The 25,534-nt window shown below is 38.0% G+C and overlaps 2 protein-coding genes across 2 annotated transcripts; both read right to left on the reverse strand.

Moving 5' to 3' along the window:
- Positions 1-211: 211 nt before the first annotated feature.
- Positions 212-16,517, reverse strand: jpt1a (Jupiter microtubule associated homolog 1a). The gene is made up of 5 exons (XM_006787454.3): positions 16,307-16,517; positions 13,954-14,096; positions 2,645-2,742; positions 2,339-2,366; positions 212-1,825 (listed from the first exon to the last, which is right to left on the reverse strand). The coding sequence occupies exons 1-5, from the start codon at positions 16,360-16,362 to the stop codon at positions 1,692-1,694; spliced, it is 459 nt and encodes a 152-aa protein (XP_006787517.1). The 5' UTR covers positions 16,363-16,517; the 3' UTR covers positions 212-1,691.
- Positions 16,518-20,499: 3,982 nt separating this feature from the next.
- sumo2a (small ubiquitin like modifier 2a) lies at positions 20,500-24,723 on the reverse strand. The gene is made up of 4 exons (XM_006787455.3): positions 24,622-24,723; positions 23,580-23,711; positions 22,593-22,664; positions 20,500-21,028 (listed from the first exon to the last, which is right to left on the reverse strand). The coding sequence occupies exons 1-4, from the start codon at positions 24,640-24,642 to the stop codon at positions 20,963-20,965; spliced, it is 291 nt and encodes a 96-aa protein (XP_006787518.1). The 5' UTR covers positions 24,643-24,723; the 3' UTR covers positions 20,500-20,962.
- Positions 24,724-25,534: the final 811 nt, after the last annotated feature.

The following is a 25,534-nucleotide window of genomic DNA, read 5'->3' on the forward strand; positions in this document are numbered from 1 at the left end:
TCTCATTCACAAGATTTTGAAAAAACTTGACCTCTGACCTTGAGGTCAAGGTTACTGAGCTTCTAACTTGACCCTGATTTTTAGTAGAAACACCAATCCTACATCTCCTCATTCTCACATTCACAAACTTTGGTCACCTGGTTGACCATACCTCATCAGCCTTTTATAGCTGAGGGGTAAAACACAAATACTGAGTCATAGCTCAAGAAGGTGTAACTGTTCAAATAATATTTTATTTTATTAATCAGGCAAATTAGTGGCTGCAAAGTTTTTTTCCTCCAAGTGAAACGAACTAACAGCCACTACAAATATACAAACACACCTGATGGTCAAAACTGATTTAATGTCAATGTCCACTTGTGCCATTTATTGATTTTAAATTTCAGCAGTGACTTACATCCAGCAACAGGAAATGGTATGATGCAAGCGCTGCATCATAATAAACATAAGAGAAAGACACAACACTAAACAATGCAAACTTAAAATGCAGATTTTCTTGCGTGACAGCTTGCTGCCATGCAGGTGACTCAAGAGGACAGAAGCAAGAAGAATTTTGGTTGGAATAATGCCACGTGAAAGTTACAGAAAGATTGTTCTAAATTTCCAGTGAGCAAGAATACCAACTAATGTATAAAAGGGGGAGAGCAGTGAAAAGAAGGCTGGGTTGTCATAAGGTCACTTGTCAAATCTAGGATGGGTTTACCAGGAACACAGCTGTCGGGACTATAAACAGTCCATGGATTTTCAATGCAAATGCAATGGAAAAAACACCCATCTGTGATACTGGTAGGATGCAATTAAGAAACCCAACCTTGTTTGATGCTGTAGCCTAACACACAAACAGGCGCACTTTAGAGTAAAATTTGGAGTAAATTTTACCTATAAAAACACGGGGCACTTAAAACCGGCACTGGGGTTACAATAATCTAATGCTCGAGACAGTAGCAAAAACGGCTTGTTCCAACTTTCTTTTGTTTTTTTTGTTTTGTTTTTTTATTTTACCTGGCATGTGACCCTACAGTACTCAACTGAAGACAAATGTCTGCATTTTCCAGATCATAATGACAGTAATTTATGAGAATCCTGTGGATAATAATACTATAATCAGTAGAAAGAGTCCAACTTCATGCAACAACAAGAACAAGAATTGTTTCACAACAAAAAAAAGAAAAAGTATTTAACAGATTAAACGGAAGAAAATTCACAGTTATGTTTCTTCTCACATTCATACGTTAAAGACTGGACATGCATGCAAGATGGGGTCAAAGATCAACACGGAGCAAAAGCTTTTTTCCTTTGCTTGTGTTCTACAAAATGCTTCTCTATTCATTCACAGCTTGTGCTGTTGCATTAAAGTTAGGGGAGATTTACCATTTGGCTGATGTGAGAAATGTGAGCCTTGTACCCTACCTGGCAGGTCAAATGCATTTCAGAGGTAAAGGCAGACTTTGAACCGTATACATAGAAATACATAAAGTGCTTCTGTCAAAATAAACAAACAATAAAAACAGTACAAAACGGTTTTCAAAAAAGAGGTATCAAAACAATGCACTTGGGGGTGTGGAGGAGACTGGTGTCTGCTGGACATCAGAGGATTCCTGCAGGACAGACAAATGAGCTGGGGATTCTTGCTTTAAATAAAAAAGATGTTCGAAGATGAATGGAGGTAAGGAGGGGTAGTCGAGTGGCTTTCAACCAAGGATCAGGCTGGACTTGCCCCCCGGGGGGTTTCGGCGGCCAGATGGTAGTCCTGCACAGGGTTCCTCAGCCTGGGGGGCCTCATCTTGCTGCTCTCGAACTGCTTCAGGCTCAGCAGCGCTGTTTTCTGAGCATCAAAAGACAGTTTACAAAATAAATAAGGAAATGTTCCCTTATGACTTCTACTTGAAAGCACAGTCTGTGTGTCAAGTTTATCGTGTTCACTCTCTAAACAAACTATGAATGCCATTGGATGTGGGTGTTTCCTGTTGTTTTCAGTTTACTCTCCATTTCAACTCAACTGCAGATAACAATAATTTGCTTCTCCTGCCCTGTTTTCAAATGAACACTAAGCTTGAAAGTTATTTTTCTTTGCACATAGTTTCCCCTGGTAAACTGGTTCTACAACTCTAAATTCAAGCAGACCATTAAACTTTATGTATAGTTAACTCAGGGAGGCAGACTGGGAGAGTCAGGGGGAATAATAATATTACCATGTCAGTGTTTCTTTTCCTCCCTTTTCTGTGTATGTGTTGTAAGCATTATATTAAAACTGACTTGTATAAATGTGCCAACAGTTGGGGTGCAGGGAGGTTTCGAACTAAAATAACAATGATGTGATCAAGAAACATGCTCTTACCATTTTCACGTACAGAGATATCTCCATCCTAATCAAGATAAGCAGAAAAGAAAGGATGAATGTTTGACAACTTCATAAAGGAACTTTGTACAACTTGAATCTGTTTTGTTGGAAAAACGCACATTCACAGCGCAATTCAATAGCACTAGTTACAACCCAAGTGTCATTTGGTAATTTCTCAAAAGGAAGAAGAAGAAAACATTGATACTTTAAATAGTTTGGACTTAAGCTGTTTCTTGGTGTTTGTTTGGCCTTAAGTTTCACTTCCTTTCTCTGTGCATCTCATGATCTGAGCCTTTGTCTTACTGTGGTGGGCGTGTCCCCCAAGTGACCGGTAGTATGATTTCCTCCTCTCCTCAGGGGGGCCGATGGCTCTCCACACAGCACACCTGTTGGTTTCCCGCCTAGAAGAGAAATGAAATATTGGGAATAATGAGAAAGACAATCCCAATTTAAATAAACACGTATTATATGTGTGTCTGTGTTGAGCTGTTTCAGTCTGGACTGCAGAGCTGGACAGACAGGCAGACAGACATATGGGACTATCCCTTATCACTGCCAGCATGTCTCAAGAATTGTGTTTTAATGATCCACCAGTGGCAAATATAAAAAGGCATCTCAAAAAAACATCACTGAATAACAACATCTGAGAATTGGGGCATTAAAACTTCTCTGAGGCAATGAGACCCCGGAGATTTAAAAAAACCCCAAGCCGAACCAACTGTCAGACACGCCTGACTGACACAATCCTCCACACTTCGTTCTTCACAGATTTTCTACAAAATCTAATTGAAAAACAACACAAAACAACGACACCTAAACCAGAGAGCATTGATCGATGCATCCAAATGCAACCAGATGCAAATATGTAATAAATGGCCTGATTATAAGCAGATAAATGACACATTTTCAGTTTCCCATGAAATATTTGCAAGTAACAAATGACATTTGTGATGACAGGAAATAACAATCTCATGATAGAAGCTATTCAAACAGCTGCGCACTGACTGGACTCCTACATATGACCTTCCAGTTTTAAATTGTGCTCTGGGGAAGTTTGACATTTCTTTAGTTACACTTTCGCACGAAATGTCCGTCTTACAACAACCATTTTCACACTGAGGTTAATTTAGATGCACAGTCATGTTCTCCTGCGTAGGCCGCTTTTACTGTGTAGGCCATTTCCTTTTCGCCTCCGGGGGGTTTCTGATTCATTCTCAGTACCCTTATTCACAAGCCTAACAGCAACGCATGTGTCTGTCAGTTTCGGTATAAATAACGGCTATTCAGAAATACTGTCTATCAGCACATGATTGGGGGTAGAGAAGAAGGCCAAAAAGGCAAATTTACATTTTTATAATTTGTTCTCACGGAACAAAAGTGGTCCTATTCTCCAAATCGACAACAGCTTAATGTGACATTTCAACTACGTAATATGAACTTCTTAAACTTTTCAGTATTATCTTTTTTGCACATTTATTATATCAGATAAAAGGTACCAGCTTACTTACAGCTTATTCTAAAGGACCAACTGACTTTTTGGGCTGAATGAATGCCTGCAAATCCTGCTAACATCACATCTCTCGGTGTCACCGGCACCGATGCTGGTGAGACGGCCATCAGTGCTACTCTGCAGCCACCTAGTAGATACACCTGTGGTATAAATTCGCCTTGTTCTCAAGTTATTGCATTCACAGGATTTTCCGAAAATGTGACCTTATGAGGTCATGATAAACTAAATCACCCTGTGCACCACTTAACTGGATAGTCAGAGCACTTTCTCTAACAGACTGAGCTCTGTTGCCACAAGGACAGATACAAAAATGTTCTCATCCCTCAATAAATAACTCTTTCTAACATGCTACATCTGTCTAGCAGAGTCATCTGCACTTAAACATTTTACTGTCATTTGTTTTTACTTTCCCCAAATATGTAAAGGATAAAATATTTGACACGCAGGAGTTGTTTGTCTTTGTAAATCATGAAGTCATGAGTGAGTACTCTAGCGTTTGGGGGTTTAGGTCTTTGCCAATAAGAACATCTGGCTTGTACACACATTACTGTGTGTGTACAGCAGGTGCAAAATAATCCACTGACGCAAGCACTGCTATTAAAAAATCATTTTAAGCATTTTCATTTTTAAGTATTTGTACTATATCCTACGCATAATCTACAGGGTAATACTACACATTTTATTTCAAATTACACTTCCACCTGTAATTTCCATAGTTTGAAGAGTAACTTCTGTGTTAAAATTACATTTAGTGCTCACTTTTTATTTTTAGCTACACTTTACTGGTATTGCTTAAGTCCCATATTTTGCTTTCAGAACTTTCTTAATTCTTTCTGTCAGAGATTCAACAAGGTGCTGGAAACTCAGAGACATTGATCCATACTGATATGTAGTTGCTGCAGATTTGACAAAAATCCATTATGGAAATCTTCCGGTTCAGCACAATGCAAAGACGCTCAGGTGAATGATCAGGCAATTTGAGTACAGTGAGCACATTGTTCAAGAAACGAACATGAGATGGTTTGAGCTTTGTGGCATGGTATACTATCCTACAGGAAAAAGCTATAAGAAGATTAGTACATTGCGGTCATGAAAACTTGGAGCATTGTCTGCAAAACTATTCAGGAAGGCTGTTGCATTCAGACAATGCTCAACTGTAGGGTTGTAGTGACTTGAAAAATTGTCAACATGCAATTTTGATGTTGATGTGTCATATTCTAAAACCAAATAAATATGTTTTTATATCTGCAATACACTACAGGAAGATATGGGGGCACTATCTCTCTCATAGTCTGCTAAGACTGAGCTTAATACTAACAAAGAAAAATGCAGTGAAAACAACGGTGAACCAAAGACAGGAAATCCCAAATAGTTGATTCTGTTCACCTGGATCTAGCGTTTTCAATGAGAGACAAGTGGAATAATGGAAGAAGATCAAGACAGAGACTTCTGTGTGGGAGAAATTTCACAAAAAACAACTTTTCTTCCACAGCAGCACCCCTGCAATGTGCGGACATTTAAAATGTCCACACACTGGTGTCACGACACGGCATTTAATCCGTTATTAGACTCAACTGACTTCTCTCAAAATGTAAAAGCACCCACCCACCACTTTAATCACACTCTAGATCTTGTTTTAACATATGGCACAGAAACTGACATTTAATAGTGCTTCCTGAAAACCATCTCCCGTCTGATCATTTCCTAATAACATTTAAATTTACAATAATAGATTACACAGCACTGGGGAGTAGATTTCACAGTAGATGTATTTCTGAAAGTGCTGTAACTAAGTTAAAGAATATAATCCACCCACTGTTGTCATCTTCAAAGCCCTGTACCAACACAGAGCAGAGAAGCTACCTGAACGCTACTAACAGAGGTCGATTATCTTGTTAATAACTTTGCCTCCTCACTACGTACGACTCTGGCTACTGTAGCTCCTGTGAAAAATAAGGCCTCAAATCAGAAGTACTTGACTCCCTGGTGTAACTGTAAAACGCGCACCTTAATGCAGGTAACTGGTAAGCTGGAGAAGAAAAGGTGTTATACAAATTTAGAAGGTCATCATTTAGCTTGGAAGAATAGTTTGCTGCTTTTTGAAAAAGCCCTCTGTAAAGTTAGAACATCTTCACTGATTTAAGAAAATAAGAACAACCCTACTTCTTCACAAAAAAATGTTAACCATTAGAGAAAAAAAAATGACTCATAATCAACTCATATATGTAACATTATCCACAGCTACTTTCATACCATTGATATTTAGAGTCTTTTTCTCCAATCGATCTTTCTGAGTTAACTTCAGTAATTACTTCCTCCAAACCATCAACGTGTCTTTTAGACCCCATTCCTACAAAACTGCTCAAAGAAGTCCTGCCATTAATTAATGCTTCAATTCTAAACATGATCAATCAATCTCTAATAATGGGCTACCACAGGATTTCAAGCTAGCAGTAGATAAACCGTCTCGGCTAATTATAGGCCAATCTACAACCTTCCTTTCATATCAAAAATCCTTGAAAGAGTAGTTGTCAAACAGCTAACAGATCATCTGCAGAGGCTTATTTGAAGAGTTTCAGTCAGGTTTCAGAGCTCATCACAGCACAGAAACAGCTTTAGTGAAGGTTACAAATGATCTTTTTGTGGCCTTTGACGGTGGACTCATCTCTTGTCCCGCTAGTCCTCGGTGCAGCGTTTGATACTGTTGACCATAATATTCTATTAGAGCGAGCAGAGCACGCTGTGTGTATTACAGGTACAGCGCTGCAGTAGTTTGTATCATATCTATTTAAAAGACTCCAATTTGTTCATGCAAATGGACAGTTGTCTACACAAACCTAGGTTAATTATGGAGATCCACAGGGTTCAGTGCTAGGACCAATTCTATTTATATTATACATGGTTCACTTAGGCAGTATCATCATAAGCCATAGTATATATTTTCACTGCTATACAGATGACACCCAGCTCTATCTGTCCATGAAGCCAGATGACACACACCAAATAGTTAAAATGCAGGAATGTCTTAAAGACATAAAGACCTGGATGGCCGCTAACTTTCTGCTTCTTAATTCAGATAAAACAGAGGTTATTGCACTCGGCCCTGAAAAGCTTAGAAATATGGTATCTAACCAGATTCTTACTCTGGATGGCATTACCTTGGCCTCCAATAACACTGTCATTTTTAGAATGTCAGTCATTTTTCCCCAGGATATGTCATTCAAAACAAATATTAAACAAATATGTAGGACTGCTTTCTTCCATTTGCACAATATCTCTAAAATTAAAAATATCTTGTCTCAGAGGGACTCTGAAAAACTAGTTCATGTATTTAATACTTCCAGGCTGGACTACTGTACTTCATTATTACCAGGATGTCCTAAAAATTCCCTGAAAAGTCTTCAGTTAATCCAAAATGCTGCAGCAAGAGTCCTGACAGGGACTAGAAAGAGAGAAGAAAGCATATTTCTCCTGTATTGGCTTCCCTTCATTGGCTCCCTGTTAAATCCAGAATTTAATTCAAAATCCTGCTCCTCACATACAAGGTCTTAAATAATCAGGCCCCATCTTATCTCAATGACCTCAGTAGTAGTACCATATCACCCCATTAGAGCACAGCACTACAAGGTTACTTATTGTTCCTAGCTAAGCATTTTGCATAATTTTAAAAAGTTTAAATTTGTTCAGTAGCCTATTTAACTGCAGAAATGAGGCTTTCTTTTCAGAAGTAATTAAAAGGAAGAAAAAAAACAGCGGCCATGGGTAATAAGCAAGCAAATAATGGAGAAAACTGAGATTTTTAGATGGGAAACTGTTCTTGAAGTACACTAAAAGAGAGAGAGCTGTGCCTGAAGTGAGATTTTATTGTGCTGGAAGCAAAACAGCAAAAGTAATAAAGGGAAATCAAGATATGTGAAGCAAAATGTGAAGCGTAGTTTGGATCTTCTTTTGCTGCTGGTTCGGTCAATATTGTTTGGAGAGAGATAAAAACCTCCAGCTTCAGAATCTAGTGCAAAAAAGGGCGTAAACACAAAGCGCGGACCCGCCGAAACATCAAAATCAGTAAGCTGTCGGCTTTCAGCCCCGACTGTGTCAATACCGTCGGGTGAGAAAGGCGACATCTCACTGATTCTGATCCGTCGGCGGGTCCGCGCTTTGTGTTTACATCTTAGTGCAGAATCTGTGTACCTGCTATCATTCACTGTTTTAGCTGTTTGGTGGTTGTTGAAATTTTGTGAGGTTTAACCTGAGATTCTGGCATTTCGGGCAAAATAAATTTATATTTAAAAATTGATTCAGTATTTTAATGAATCGATATCACGTTATCCAAGCCAGAATCGATTTTAATCGATAAATCAATTACCAAAACCCACCCTAGTTTTCAGGCCCCTCTTCTGTGGAACCAGCTTCCAGTTTGGATTTTTCCTGTTTTTGTGATTTGGCGCTGTATAAATGAAACTGAATTACATTGAATTAATTGATTAATCAAAAAAAAATCATTGGCAGATTAGCCGACTGCCAAAATAATCTTTTGTTTGCTGTCCTACTCAATTGGTACTAAGACACCCAAAGTGTACATTCCACCACCAGGTAAACCACTGACACAAGTCATTATTTATCCAATTAAACTAGCCTGGATGGCTAAATACACTGATTTGCTAGAGATGCTAGAGATGGATCGATCCGATATTACGTATCGGTATCGGTCTGATACTGACCCAAATTACTGGATCGGATATCGGTGAGAAATAAAAAATGTAATCCGATCCATTAAATATCAAAAAAGCACCTCACAAAACTTGCTACACGGCGTAACTCGGCTTATAATCGTAGCACGTCGCAGCAGTATGCATCACGTGATAGAGTGGCTGTGTGTATTTGTAGCCTCGCTAGCAAACCAGCATTTCATTTCCGAGGAAGTTTTCCCAGAGAGAAGTAAAGCAAGTGTGTAAGTTCATCTCTGAATGCCTGTAAAGCATTCCCATGTTAAGCTTAACAACAGACATATGGAGCGACTGCCTCTCTCTCTCTCTCTCTCCTGCTGCTACTTCAATCGTGAAACTGCTTAATGATCAGCTGATCGGCTTTTCTGTCGCGAGTCAGTCTCTCTTCTTGGTTTTTGGCCCACTTCTCACCAGAAAGAGGAAACCAGCGGCTGAACAACAGCAGCATGTTTAAGCTTGATAAGCTGTTGTTAGAATTTATTTAATATTACTTTCTACACCAGGGTCCTTTTCTACGTAGCTGACGGCTGGTAACTGTGCAGGGGCGGATCTAGCAAAGTTTAGCCAGGGGGGCCGATAGGGCATGAACAGGGAAAAGGGGGCACAAAGACATACTTTTCTTTCTTATTCTCATTTAAAATGTCTAGCTTTTAATAATTAATTATCTGACTCTTACACCCAAAGTTTTAATCTTATGTAAAATGTATAGAAGTCCATTACTGTATATAGTAACTGTTAAGTCTAATATACCCTAGTAAGCTATACTACTTTTTCCTTTGGGAAGGTACCATCTGTGCAGTCTGCAATTCTGTTGAAGAAAGATGTTGAATCTATTTAATTATTCTTGAAAAATAATTTATTTCTGTGCATTTTCCCCCCTGCATCAAATTAAATTTGATTACATCGATTAAGCATCATGAGGTGGAGTGTGGTTCCCTTTTTTTTTTGCTGGGAGTTTGCAACCCTATTAGTTAGGTTGCTTAATATTTCTGCTAAGTACTCTTTAAAATACCAGAATAGGGAGGATGGAGTAGGTTTAAGTTTATTAGATTGATCAGTGTTGCTGAACTATGAAATATTTTGGGCGCAGTGTATTTTTTACATACAGGTATAACATAATAGCTTTAGTGTTGTTATTTATTTAAACTTGAGTATAAACTTATACAAAATGCAGCAAGATATTAAAAAAACGTTTTATTGATTAAAAAACACACTATATTGGATTCATATCGGTATCGGCAGATATCCAAATTTATGATGTCGGTATCGGTCATAAAAAAGTGGTATCGTGCCATCTCTAGTTAATGCACAGTCCAACAGGTGTACCTAATAAAGTGATCATGAATTCTGAACATAGTGAGCACAAAAATGTGTTTTATTCAGATAGAGTGCCTGTTGCTTTATTTCCAGACAGTCTAGACTTGGTAGCATTCATGACGTCACAGGATTACAATAAATCCACTTCTGAGAAAGCACAAGGAAGCGTTTATGATAATTAGTTTATGTGAACGTGTACTTTGAGCTTATAAAAGCATGCAATGGAGAACCGTGACATGAAACAACTGAAAATTTGACATTTGGTCAATGAAAAATAAACAGATAAATGTATTCCTATTCATGCTATTGCTACAGTCTTGTTGTTATATCATAGTAGTAACATTACTTGTTACCTAAAATAAAAATTTGTTAGGTATTTTGTTACAGTACTCACTGTATCACTTTTGTTTTACTCCATAATATTTTCTGAATTGCATTTTCACATAATTACAAGCCCAAACAAGGGCACAAATTACTACTCTAATGAAGAGATACACAAGCTGTTTCTTTAAGATTTAACACAAAGACAACAGCAAAGTTAAACACCAGCCCAGAGAGTACTTTGCAGCGGCGGCCAGTCAACTGTAGAAACAGCCACAGGTACGAACTAAGGCTTGAATGCTATAAAGGAGAAATATAAGTAATGCAGATATCTCCACTTCTAAAAAGCTGTAAACTACTCTACCATTTTCCTTCTCCAAGCACGCCAACTGGAATCAGCTGACTGTGCAGAAGTATGTGAAAAAAAATTCCATGTTCGATTTTTTTTCCCTTTTTAAATCAATCATTGTGGAAATAATTGGGAAAAAAAAATGCTTGGTATTCATTTATTAACTTTTTGATTTGTAAATATAATGTGATTACTGAATTCAGTAAAATAACGTTACATTACTGTGTTAAACAGAAATGTAATGTGATCCCATACCACCCCACGTGTCTCTGTAAACACATAAATCTCTTACACTCTCTCTTGTCTTTGACAAACATGCTGTGGCAGTTGCAGGTCAGGTTAGGTAAGTAAGCAGAAAAAAACAAACCTGCTCAGTGACTGTGAGTAAATCACTTCTCGAAAGGAGAAGGAAAGAAATATACTTGAGCCTGCTAATTCGAAGAAGACCTTACTCTGCTTAATCAAAGTTCAAAACAACTCAGGACAAGTGTCCCACTTCTCAAAACACCAAAACACAGAGAAGTAAAAGAAGGAACTGAAAGATGGGGCTTGAGTGAATTATATCCAGCTTAAACTTTCAGAACAAAGAGAGGACTATTACTTTTAACCACTCAATATGAGAAGTAAAAAAGGAGGAAGGAACTGTGTGGAAGCTTTTTTTGCATTTGGTATGAAATCATACAGGACTTTAAAAGATCCTGTAGGTACTATAGTATTACTCAAATCTTTATTGTGTGGCTCAGATGAAAAGATTGTTAATACTAAACTACTCTCCATTGTCGAGTAAATTCCCCCACATATTAATAGACCCTTGAACACTTCCTGATGTAGGCTTCCTGATGTCAGCTACTTTCTTGGTGAAGTGTATTTTACACTGATGTCATCACATGGTTATTCACGTCTCTGGACTTTCCACCAACACACCATTGTATGTGATACTTCCTACCACTTTTTTTACAGGCCTATCACAACAGTGTCTATCTTAAGTTGCCAAAAGGTATCCAGAGGCAATTTCCCCAAATGATACAAGGATAAATTTACTAATGACAATTTATAATATATTTCTAATATCATACATTAAAAACTGTTTCACTAGAGACCCTGAGATCTTCAAATTTACAGTAGACATTCGGTATTGAAGAGCCATTTTTGTAGCTATATTGTTTAAAAGAAAGTATCTATCACAATAAACTTTGAGTTTTATTTAGATTTTTTCCAAAGGTCGGAAAGCATGAGAAATGCTTGTGCTAGCTGTATGCGTAGACCTCTTTTGTAAGATGTACTTTTAAAATTATGTTGATGTTTAAATAATTTATTTTGTTTTTAGGTGTGTCTCGTGCTCACTTGGGGAAAATGCTCTGGAACAAGAGAAGCAAATAAAAATTGCAATACCTAGCATCATATTTACCTCATGTCTACTTTCATTTCCTTTTTTCGGTGTTTTTTTGTTGTTGTGCATCAATCTACATTTAGGAAAGTACACTTAAGGCCAAAATTCTACATACCATTGTCATGTGCATGAATGTCATGGTAAGTTTGGTTTTTCTATCATTTCTTTGAACTTCTTTTTTTCGGGATGGAATCATTGTACAGCATACATCTTTAATGATTTATAAAAATACAAGAATTGGGTGCACAAGTTTTCATTTGTTTTGGACTTTCTCTAATCCATTTAGAATGGCCCACCAAAAGCCCCAACCAACCCTTTTTAACTCTACTGACGATTTGTGAATTATGCCTAAAAGCCAAGTCTGTGCCAGGAAACCAACCAATTTAAATGAACTCTATGAGCCAAAACAAGCGGTCAAAGATCCAGCCAGAATTATGCCAGAAGCTTGTTAATGACTACTAAAAGCATCTGGTCGAGGTCGAGGTTTCTTGCTAAGTGCCATTTAACCAAATATTAGTGGGTATATGTATACTTTTAACCATGTGTGGATTAGAAAAAAATCATAAACAAATTCCAAGTTGTGCACCCCATTTTTGTTTTTCAAAATCATTAAAGATCTATGCTGTACAATCATTCTACCACAATAATATTTCAAAGAAATCATTAAAAGACCAAACTTACCATCACATTCATACCCACAACTGTATATATTCAGCACTGCAACAATAAGACTTATTAAACCATGGTGTTCCAGAGGTTTCTACACTGAGACAACGACTATTTATTTTCAGATGATGCAGATGATACCCGGATGTATATATCCATAAGGCCACATGACACAAATCAATTAGTTAAGCTATAGGTATGTCTTAAAAACATAAAGGTCTGGATTGCTTCTTATTTCCTACCTCTCAATTCAGACATTTGAAGTTATTGTACTCCATCTTAACAATCTTCGGCACATGTTGTCTAACCAGATACTTATTCTTTAGCCTGCAGTCATTTTTGATCAGAATATGTCCTTCAACACGCACATTAAACAAATATGTAGCACTTACTTCATTCAGCTTGCACAAAAAAAAGTCTGAAACGTGATGCTGAAAAGCTAGTTTGTACATTTAACACTTCTAGGCTGGACTTTTGTAAATCCTTACTAACAGTCTGCTCTAAACGCTCCCTGAAAAGCCTTCAGTTTCTCCAAAATGGTGCAATTTCCTGACAGAAACTATGAAAATAAACCACTGCTGTTCTCCCATGGCTTTATGTTCTAAAAGAGCACTTCACTCTCAGAATGCAGGCTTACTTAAAGTTGGTAGTTTTTTAAAAGTAGAATCGGGGCAACAGCCTTCAACTTAACAGGTCAATCTACTATGGAACCAGCTCCCAGTTTGGATCTGGGACCCTCTCTACTTTTTGATTAGGCTTAAAACATTCCTTTCTGACAAAGCATGTAGTTAGGACTGGGTCAGGTTACCCTGAACCATTCTTTAGTTATGCTGTAATAGCCTTAGGTTACTAAGGGGGTTCCTGTGATCTACTGAGTATTTCTTCTTCACTCATCGCTTTTCATTCCCTGTTCGTTTATACACCACTACTGCATTTAATATACTGTAGTTTGGGGATTTTTTTTGTCTAATATTACAGGGTCTTCATCCTACAATTAAAAATTACTGCTATTGTGAATTGGCGCTATAAAAATAATTAAATTACATTAAAAAGGCCATTCTGAAAAGTTTAATTTTAAACAATAAACCCTGTGCTTCAACAAGGAGCAGTCAAAACTACACAAATATTCAAGATTTCTGCATACTTGTTGCTTACGAGACAAACACCTTTGGTCCAATATATAATCACGGTCTTTTGGGAAGCTAACCTGCTGTGTGAAATATTATGACTGGAAACAGATTCTGGATACATTTTCTAAATAAGATGGCTATGGCAAATTGAGCTGTAGGTTTTTTGACAAAAGCAACATATGTGCAGATGTGATGCAGATATTACCTGGTGGGTTGTTCCTTCGATTAGCATAAGGGTCTTCTGGCTCGGCAAAAACGCTAGACGCCATCTTGTTTTTCCGGACAGGCGGCTTCTCCTCATCTGCACCAAGCGAAATGTTGGAGCCACCACCAGGAGGGCGCAAAACCCTGGAAAGAGAGAGACGCTTCTGTTTCTTCTCACTTTTCTACCAATATTTATATGTATTTATTAAATGTTATGCCTTAGAATTAATGCTTCGCTTATACTCATATCAAGAAAATTCAGTGAATTGTGTTTTGGCTCATACAACAATGAGCGTCCCAGTGGGGGGAGTGTGTAAGAGTCACGACTATGGGTTTTTATAATCAACTAAAACAAAACTGAAAACTAACATATTAGGTTCATTCCAGGAAGGAACCATGGATCCCTTGGGCAATGAGCAGGAAGGTCAGCCAAAAATAATAATCTGCCATATGAAAAATGCGGATCTCCCTGCTGTGGGGACACTGACAATGACAAAACAAATAAACGAATACAAAGAAAACAAAATCACTAAATCGAAATGAGCAACTAACTAACTGAACTAACTGAAACTAAAAATTCTTAATGAAACATAAAATAAAAGTGAAAACAAAACTAGATTAACCCAGTAATGAATCAGACAGATTTATTATACTAAGCGATGGGATTTCTGTACATCTGCCAGATTTTAAGAGGTAAAGAAAGAAATGTAAATTACTAAATGGCTAAAATTTTCTTTACACTACATAACCTCACAACTCAGTTGCTGTTTAAAATATCATACACCGAGACAGACAGTTTAATTCACAAATACAACGATGTTCAGAATATAATTGGTGCAAAAAAAAAAAAAAAAACAGTCTATGATGGGATTCTATTAAAGAACTCTGGGTAATGGGCAGTGGAAAATCTGCAATATATAAAGTTATTGCAATAAAGGTATAATCTACATTTATCTGAAAGTAAGAACAGTATTGATAAAAATAAACAAGCAAAACTGGAAAAATATAGTTTTAGAAAATAACAGGAGCCGTTTCAAAATCAATAATGTATGGCATGTATGGTGCACTAAAACAATTAAATATAATAATGACAATAATTATTACTAACCTGTGATTTATGTGATACATTATACTAGTTATTATGCTTAAAAATAGGCTAGGCTATTTAACAGTGTTAAATATGTGGATTTTACCTTATGCCCAGGTGTGGCATATGCGCGTTTATGGTTTGTGCATAAATGACAGGTGTCAGAATACCTTGATTCTTCAAATATTGTGAAAGTAAATATTTTTTAATCCTCATATCTCCTACTGCATTTTGTATTACCTAACTTATGACAACTGCAAAACTATATTAATACAATGTATTATGCGCACCTTTTAGCACCAAATTAATTCCAGCTGATGTGCCTTATACAGATGTGCCTTATACATGCGTAATAGAGACTATATAATTGAGGAAACTTAAATTTTCTATGCTGTACATGCGGCAGATTTTATCAATGTTATTTTGGTATACGCTTCCAAAAACCCTAAAGATAACAACAGTTTGTGTTTTTACAGTGTGATGATGATTAAAATATGCTTTTGTCCAAGTGCACTGTAATTATGGTGCTACTGAATAACCATATAACTTTCTGAAAACTCATTCGTTTAAATAGTGCTAATTCATTTTTTTTTTTGTTTTTTATCTTGGTCTTAAATCAGATGTTCATTTCATCTAATAAAAGAATAAACAATACACGTGGAATTGAGTGTATGGTCTATATAATGTCAGGTGTGGCCAGCAGTAACATGGCCCTCGCCTCAATCAGACCATATGCAAGACAGACTAAAGCATGTCTTACTGCACCTCCGATAATAATCTCGCTTCCCTGATCAGAAATCTGCGGGAACCCCACCCAGCTGAATGAATATATATTTACTCCCCTACGTTTCCCAAACAATAACCACAAAATACTCAAGCAGGAAATGCAGTACAAACACACGAAGGCATAAAAGGCCTCGGAACCACGATTAGTCTGCATCAGCTCGCTAAGCATCCTCTCTCCACAAAAGGCAGCGGTACAGACGTGGTGTCTTGCTAACTAACGCTCACGTTCGAATGCTATATCCGGATGGGCAAAATAGGAAGGCGTGGTAGCAAGCTTTATAATTGTATCGTCGACGCCTTTACTTTCAAACTATGTCTAGACGCCTTAGTAACAATTACAGGCAGGGGCAACAACAAAACGGTCGTCTATTTTTCTCCGTTAGCCTGTGTTTCGCGTTGGGGTAAAGTCAGAGGATGCTGGACTTGTTGGCTTCATGGTGGATGGCTAACGGATACACAGAGGTCTGAAAGACGCCTTTACCTGGAACTGTTTTTAGCACCGGGCTCCATCCCTTGAAATGTCGTAGTAGTCGTCATTTTTGCTAAAAGATGTCGTACAGTATGTTAAGTCTATCAGTATGCAACCAAACTACACTCTCATAAGCAGTATTTCACCACCTCATCACTATCCACCCTAGCTGGTGGCTCCCAGTCAACCTGCTTCCAGTCTGAGAGGACCAGTGTGGAACTAAACGACGAAAGAGATCTCACTTCCGGCTGTTGTTTCAAAATAAAATAAGACAACTGTGGGGAAAAAAGGGCTGCGATTCTGTCGTTCAATTAGTTCACGTGAAACTGTATGTTAGTGTGCTTAGGGATATAAATTTTGCAGCTGAGGAGTTGCCCTTTGCTATCTAACCATTAACAAAAATGACACCTTCGAATTTAAGTGTGAAGCCAATTTTCATATTTCCGGTTTTCTCTGGTTAGAGCTGGACCGTATGTATATTTTGAACATGTGGATTAGAGAAAACCCAAATCCAAAATATCTTCAAATTTGTGCACCGATTTTTTGTTTTTTAAAGTCATTAAAGATGTATGCTGTAAAATATTTCCACCATGGACAAAGAGCAGTACAAAGAAGTTCGAGGATGCGTTAACGGCATGCTGACTGTTACATACTTATACATAATTTCTTCTGGGATTAATAAGTATTCTGATTCTGATTCTAAAAGCCCCAAAATACCATGATCATGCTCATGGTGAGTGTATATAAACTTTTCACCACAAGTGTACTTCTCCAAATTTTAAGGGATGTACAACAAAGTGTCCCTAAATGAGGAAATGAAGCATGACAGGAGGTGACACACAATAAGATAAATTCAAATTCAACACCATACGAAAAACATCCCATACAAAAGATGTATATTAAACTTACTCAGAGCTATTGAAGTGTGAGTCAGTCTATCTCCCTAAACAGGACCCAGTAACCATTACAGTGGCAGACATCCTAGCACTGTATAGCACTTGGCCCTGACATGATTCACACCTACTCCCTAAAGAAGTTAACTGCATTTCATGAGCATCTTGCAGCATAAATGAACCAGCTGTTAATGGATGAAACACCCAGAATGATTAACTGAAGGCCGGACATTCCTGATCCCCAGAAGGGATTGGTCCCATCCAACTACCAACCAGTAACCTGCTTCAGCAAAAAAATGGAAGGTCCTGTCAGGCATCATAGGAGCTAAGATTAAGGTTCAAGGTTCATTATTTGCCATTTGTGCATAAATCAGCAGGCACATTGGAATTCTTTTGCTCTCTCAGTCATAGTAAGCATGCTTGAAAAAATAGGCAAAAATAAACAAGACAACACAAAACTAATATAAATTGTAAATTAAAAAGTATACCCCCTTTACAAGAGGGCTGTACCCTGACTCATGCCCCCCTTGATAAACCGTAGGATGGTGGTCTCATCAGCGTATTTAATGACAAAGATGTTATCCTGGGTGGAGACACAGTCATTAGTATACAGGGTGGAGAGTTTGGGGCTGAGGCAACAGCCCGGTGAAGACCCTGTGCTGACTGTAAGCGCAGCAGACGCTCGTCCTCCCATTCTCACCACCTGTGGTCCATCTGTCAGGAAATCCAGAATCCAGTTGGGAGTTGGGACGCCAAGGTATGTCAGCTTCTTGGTCAGCTTGCCCGAACAAATGGTATTGAAAGTAGAACTGGAGTCGAGGAAAAGCATCCTGCTCTACATTCTGCTACTCTTCAGATGTTGCAGAGTGTGGTGTAAGGCTATTGCTATTGTGTCATCCACTGATCGATTGGGACAGCAAGTGTGGGCAGTGTCCAGAACCATGTGGTTGATGTGTGTGAGAACCAGTTTTTCTAGGCACTTTATGGCAACTGGTGTGAGTGCCACTGGCCTGAAGTAATTTAGGGTGTATATGTCTAGTCTTTTGGGGGCTGGTATGATTGTGGAGGATTTGAAAATGCATGGGACTAAAGCCTGGGATAATGCCAGGTTGAAGACATCAGCATACACACCAACTAGTTGTTCCCCACAAGCCTTCAGAACTCTGGGAGAAACTCCATCAGGTCCCAAACCCTTGTGGGAGTTCACTTTCTTCAGAGCTTTCAGAATCACCTAGAAGGCAGTGTCTGTGGGGTCGCTGAGGGCCTTTGAGGGTGTGTTTGTGTTCAGCATTCCAAACCTGTCGTAGAAGGTGTTAAGGGTGGAAAATAGGTGTCTGTGGTAGTTGAGGTTCTCCTGTAGTTTGTGACAGATTTGACTCCCTGCTACATAATGCGCATTATGGTTGAGGTAGTAGCCTTCAAGTTTTTGTGAGTGGGACCTTTTTGCTGCTCTGATGGACTTCCTAGCTCATTCCCAGATCTCTTATACTGCACTTGAAATCCTATACTTAGTCTAGATCATCGTCTCAAATTTAAATGAGCTGTAGGTCACTGCAGGCACTCTCATCTCATTGGAGGGCCACTTTAGTGTTTGAGTAGTACAACCCCCCCCCCCCCCCCCCCCCCAACCAAAAAAACATCCACAAATATTTTGGAAAATGTAGTATTTTGTTTTTTAAAATGTCAACTATTATATAGCAAGGCAAAGGTGCAAACATGAAAGCATTCTTTTTTTCTTCTTCTAACTCTTAACTAACTGAAGCCTTTCATTGAACTACCAAAAAACACTAATTGGTACTCTCTTTCTAACCAGACACGTGGCAGCACTTGTGCTATAATTTTGTTTGTATTTAACAAAATAAAAATGTAGAGATAAGTGTACACATTAGTATTTGACTGCTAGTGAAATTTGTTTTCTTTACAAATAACTCTCACTGAACTAACACACCCAAACCCTCAACATGTTTGTACTCTCTGCTCATAATGTCTTCATATTAAATAATTTTTTGCTTTTTAAAGTGCTTACTTGAACATTGCCACTCAACAAAAAACATATACTTCCTACCAAAAAAAAAAAAAAAAGGAACTTCAAGGGCCAAACTGCAAAATTTTATTTCTTGTCAACATACTGGCTGCAAGCGTCCCATGGGCTGCAAATTTTAGACCCCTGGTCCAGATGAATAGGCGTAGGACTCAATACATGGGCCCAGAAAGGAATTGAGAGAAAAAGCAAAGAGAAAAAACACCAGCTGCTGGAACATTGGTCAGTCTGGCCTCAAAAGTGACTACTCTACACAAGAGTAGTTAGAATTACAATTATAAGAAAGCCTATGACACAATGAGTCACAAATGGACATGAACAATCAAAGGGACCCTGAGAACAACACTAGAGGCCAACGTCTAGTGCAAAAGCACAAATGCAGGATTTACCAAGACCTGAACCCTCTTAGCCATATCATTCTTAAGACTGGCTACAGATACAGACAACAGAATGGAGCAAACGTTAACCACCTCCTCTACATGGATGACCTCAAGCTGTATGCCAGCCGCGAATGAGACATCAATTCCCGAGTAAGATCAACAGCAACATCATCGGAATGCCATTCGGACTGGCTAAGTGCAGTCAGGTGGTAAATAAAGAGAAGGAACATAGTGAGAAGTGAAAGGACTCTCTTACTAGAAAGCAAGATTGAAAATATTGAGGACAGTACTTTAGAATCCCCCAGCAAACTGGAGCCACAGAGAGACCTGTGGGAAACTATGAAATACCTGCAGTGAGTAAGGCCAGTTCTGAGGAGTCAGCTGAATGGAAAGAACAAGATTTGCGTCCAGCAGACTGTTGGGACGACAAAGATCTATGTTCAGAAGAGTGTAGTGTAGTCTAGGAACAGCAAAGATGCTGCACAAGACTCTCAAACTCCAAGGCCTCTGGTAGTGGGACTGAGCTTGAAGAATAAAGACAACAGCAGGGCAAGTGGGGACATGCATATGCACACACAGCTCATTACGTCATTCAAGAGATCATCATCTAGAAACTCTGATTACTTTTGAAAACTGACTACATATCCACTGTATTTTATTGGCTATGGAATGATGGATAATTTTGTATTTGGCTGCTAAAAGCTCTTACATCATAACCACACATGAAAACTGCTGTCTGATGATTATAATTTGAAGACGTGTCAGCATTTCCTCTTATTGCACGGAAGCAAATAACTGAGGACATTCAAACCTACAATTTTAAATGACTGCAGCAGTACCTGCAAACAGAATTTTCAGATGTGACGAAAACACACATACACACAGATTTGTAAAAAAAAGAAGAAAAAAAAAAAAAAAGACTCATTTTATTCCAACAATACATTTTTATAATAACAACAGATGTCAGTGAATTTAAAACACCGGGTCACATCAATCAAACCTCCATCTTTAATCAAAGCCTTGGTAAGTATAAAAGCAAAAGCAGGACCAAGCGTTCTCTTCCGAAATTAAAAAACAAACAAAAAAACCCAAACAAAAACAGTTTCTCATTTCTTCGGCACATTAGACTGACTGCAGCCTACTTATTGTCTGCACTGCGCTGTTCAGACATGTTAACATGTCACGTAACATGGCAGTGTGATCAAACTCAACACTAACTGTGCTGCCTTTGAGTATTTTGTGTAAATATTCCACTGGATCGTATCAACACTGGTCATGAGCATTTGAAGACTAGGTATAACAAAGATGTTCAGGGATGAAAGGGGGAGGTAGGGATGTTCATAGGAAACAGTCTTTAAAGAGGAGAGCCTCCAGTTTGCTGTTGGAACACGTCGATTGTATCTTCATCCTCCATTTCTAGCTGCAAAAGAAAAAGACAAGAAAACTTTTTAAATATTAGAAGGAAGTACAAATGCTTTAAAAGATGGCCGAAGCCACCGTGATGCAACCCACTGGTATGTTAAAAGACTTGACAAACAACTTATTACTCAGTGAGCTGCGGTATGAACCACAGATCTTACTTCTTTCTGAATGGACTCTATGTTTGTTTCCCAAGCCCATAAACTCATCAAGAAAGTGTTCAACGAGGTCACAGAGGGAGGAAGCCAGGGGCCATTTTCCCACAATCAAATGTTTTTCAACAAAAGGATTGCTCGCCCTCTGGTGGCCATTAAAATATAAGGCACATCCATGTTGACTACACTTTTTTAAGACTTGAGGCCTGTACTATGAAGCAGGATTTGTACCCATCTCACTAACTTCAGGGTTATTTATTGATATATTCTGAAAGCTGTTCACTTCTTGCTGTTCTGGAGAAGGTTATACTCAAGATAAGAGATAAACAGGTAGAAAACTGCCTACTGAGCACTCACTTTTCTGGAAAAGTATCACCATTCCTGGAAGATCTCCTCAGATCTTCTCCTAAGGTGGTCCAAAAATATTTAATAGGATCTAAAGTTTTTGTCTTTCCCACCTGCTCTTGGGAAGCAGCTTAATTTCTGCTTTTTCCCCCACTTGTCAACTGCAAGTTCAGAAGATTGTCCTATAAGCATTAATATGCTCCTAAAACATAAGCATATCTAAACATTAACTCAATGAAATAACAATTGTAATCCATCATTTCGTCCTGTGTTTTAATAACAGACCTGTAATACTTGTGTGTAAACCTACACAGTAGTTACAATTGTGTGCTTAACCTCTTCAATTTTTAAAAAAAAAAATATCATAGCTTTTAATTTTTGTTGTGTGTGTGCTGTCACTACAAAGTCCATATGCATGTTTGGTCATATGTTGTTAATGTCACCCCTTTTATGTGAACGTGCTTGTAGACAGGCTGTTATGAGAATATAACAGTACTTAATGTATCAGTGTATTCTTGTATCTTACCTGATTTATCACCCAGTGTTTTGACTGTTTTCCGCTAAACATCATAGTAAAAAGCATTATGTTCTGCACTGACATGAAGGGAGTACTGCAAACGCAACAAGGAGTTAGATCTGTTCATCACAGCTCATATGCAAACTCTATGCTTTTTCTGTATACAACACTAAGTATTATAAACTCTTTCTCGATCTAGTTGTAGAACAGTTGTAATGCAGAATTACTGCTTCTTTGAGTTTATGAAAGTAAATGGTATATGCTGATAATATATCAGCTGAAATGCAATCTCGGGACTGCAAAAACAAACAAAAAATCAAACCAAACCAAAACAAAAAAGGATCATGTTGGCCTGGCCTGGCATCCCCCAAACAGCTGATTGGTTTGTGAGTACTGCAGCATAATGCAGTGAGTTTACATGTAGTAACTAATATGAAATGTAAGATCCAGAGAAGCAAGAATGTGAGGACCAAGGGTTATTCAGCCGTAGTTCACAATAACGAAAATTGATTCCAAAAGTGCACAAAAACAAGAGCGTGTACACATACCTGAGAAGGTGTGTCTGTTTCATTGATCGGCTGACCGTCAAATCGAAATCGTATTTGCCTCATTGACAGCCCCTGAGTGGAAAAACAAATGTTAACTTTTAAACTTCACAAGGCATTTTTGTGACCGCAGGTTTAAAACACTGGCTGTGAAGTGCAATACCTCCAGTTTCAGGAGAACCTTTGTTGTTCCCCATCTCTCACTACTGACCGCTAAACTTATAAAAAACCTCTTCAAAATTAGATGTAAATAAAGAGGGTGGGATAAAAGGAAATTATGCGGTTAAACTTGCTCCAAGACAATAAGAACAGTAACACACTGACCAAAATTAAATAATACAATATATTACAAAGTTACATATATGAGAAATAGCGCTAACATATATAAATAACACAATTTATAAACATCTAGAATATTACAGAGATTAAATATATATGATTGACATTTTACTCTAATCTGCAAACCTTTATTTTCAGTGCAGAGGATGTGCAAAAAGGGGTAACTATCACACTGTGTACTGCGCATTAGATGGGGAAGGACTGATGATGCACACCTATTATGTATAAAGTAGACCATAGGTGTTTTTTAAGACTCTTAACTTTCAGATAAATTTAAGGTTGCCTGGATACATACAAACAATTGGTCTTCATACAGTTAAAGCAAAGAGCCTTGTTACCATAGCTAACAGAAGTTGATGCGTCATCTGATATTTTTGACCATCTGATATACTTAAACATATTATAACATAAGTAAATTAAGCCAATTAATAAAAATACTGGATCAAAACCTATACCTTAGTTTTGAATATTTGTCCTAATGGATGTCAAAAGATAGCTTTTTCCCCCCCCTCCATTTCTGATTTGGCAAGAACCATGTATTTTTAAATGTCAATTTCTTGGTCTCTGGAATAGGGATGACCAATTTTAGATGACCAGCAATACATTTAAAGATACTTATAAGAAACAGTTAAAATTGTGTCCCAGTCTCACCTGCCGTTCACAATAAGCTTTCATCAGTTTGCTGAGAGGAGTGTGCCTTTTGATCTTAAACTGCACCACTGAGCCATCCTGTCCTGCCACCTTCAGGTTGATGTGCTCGTTGTTCTCCGTCTTTACTCCCTCCTAAAGACAAAAAACAAGTTCATAGAAAGTCAAATTATTTTTTTAAAAAAGGGGGAGGTGTGACGATTTACAAGAAACTGCGCCCGCCATTTCAAATTCCGAGTCATAGGTGTCTTGCATATCTCAGCGATACCTCATTGTCTTCAAACAAAAGTTAATTTCACAATACGTGTGTAGATTTACGTTTTCTTTTTTGCTTGTTTTTTAATCCTCCGCGACATCAGCCTGCCTGATGTGCGTAGAGCGAGAGACTAGCGTGGGTACCGAGAGCAATGAGGACTGGATTTACAACTTCAACGTTAGCATTAGCTGTAGGCAACTCAAACAACAATGGCCTTCAATACAACAAGATGCACAGCGGCCTAGCAAGGATTCAAATTATACTACTTGTGCTATTAACAAAACCCTTATCTCTTTACCCAGGCGTATGGCTAGCGATTGAGTACAACGGTGACTTTTTTTTAAACTTAAGATTCGTTTACACATTACGGCTTTTGCTCAAACGTTTGTTTTGTACCGTTTATGTTGTTCTGTTCTGTCTCAGCGTTAACTCGCTTTTCTTGAACTGGTGCTTAATCTAGTCGGATATCGGATAACTAGATTATTTTCCATTACATGTGCATTACTCATAACGATGGCAAAATTTTAAAGGTGCCGATTAAAAATTATTTTACAGAAAATATAGATTTTCTTTTGAAAACACACCAATGGATCGAGTCGGTTAGCCACGTTAGCTTATTATGCTAACTTCACCCGTTAGCTTCCTAGCAAACACCGTAAAGTTAGCGCATGTTTGAAGCGGTCTTTCGTGTTATACGATTCGGAATAATTGTACGAACTGCTTTCCATCAGTTTACCGTGTACATTCAACTTTGTATGGGCTCTGATTCATTTAAAGTCCAATCCTCACCTTGGCCTTTCCATCTGCCATGGCTGCTGCTGAGGACTGTCTGCCTGCGTCTCGCCTGTTCTGCTGCTGCTGCGGCTGCGCAGTGTAGCGCGCCACTTTGCGTCGGCCGCAATACAGTGTGCGAAGAGCCCGCGTTTCATTTAACAGCAATATAGTTCATGGCTCCAGTATCGTCAAGTTAATAAAAATAAGTAAGCGAAGTTTAGATGGATATAATCTGTGGGTACAGGAACTGTATCTCTAGTTCGTACTCACCATCTGACATTGGAAAATAAATAAATACACCACATGGACTATGTTTGGTTATATTAATACACTTCACAAACAGCAAACAGGATAAAGAACAAAAAAATAAATTTTAAGGAGTATATGATTTTATTAGGCCCTGGGATATTAATGATTGGCAGAAACATTGATTTTCCAGCATTTTATTTTTTCTACAGTGTATAATCTAGGTTCTATTAAAAAAGTAACTTCCCACCAACAAAATATTATATAGTATTATTTTTTCCACTTTAAATAACAGAGTCTTTTAAAACTACTTCAGCTTGAAACATGTTAAGTTGAACTGATTAATTTTTGTTACCTGCAAACACCATCTGAAATGAGCATCCCTAAATAGGCTGTAGTTCCTCTGTGTCCATATACACCACTGAGTGTTTCCCATGACCACAACTTACAATCAGCAGCAGTGCATAGCTGGTGGCATGGTGTGCAGGTCCCAGGTTCAAACTCAGACTGTTGCAGTCTTTGTTGGAGGCAAACATTTGGGGAATATCAAAATATGGAGATGGACAAGTCAATCATGTCACTGCTTCAACCATATCCAAAAATGACTGCTCCTGCAATTGCAGTCATTTTGGATATACAATATTCAAAATGCAATACAATACATTTACTGTTATTGAATTAG

This window comes from Neolamprologus brichardi, chromosome 6 (genome assembly GCF_056152115.1).
Source record: "Neolamprologus brichardi isolate AB-2024 chromosome 6, ASM5615211v1, whole genome shotgun sequence".
NCBI lineage: Eukaryota > Metazoa > Chordata > Actinopteri > Cichliformes > Cichlidae > Neolamprologus > Neolamprologus brichardi.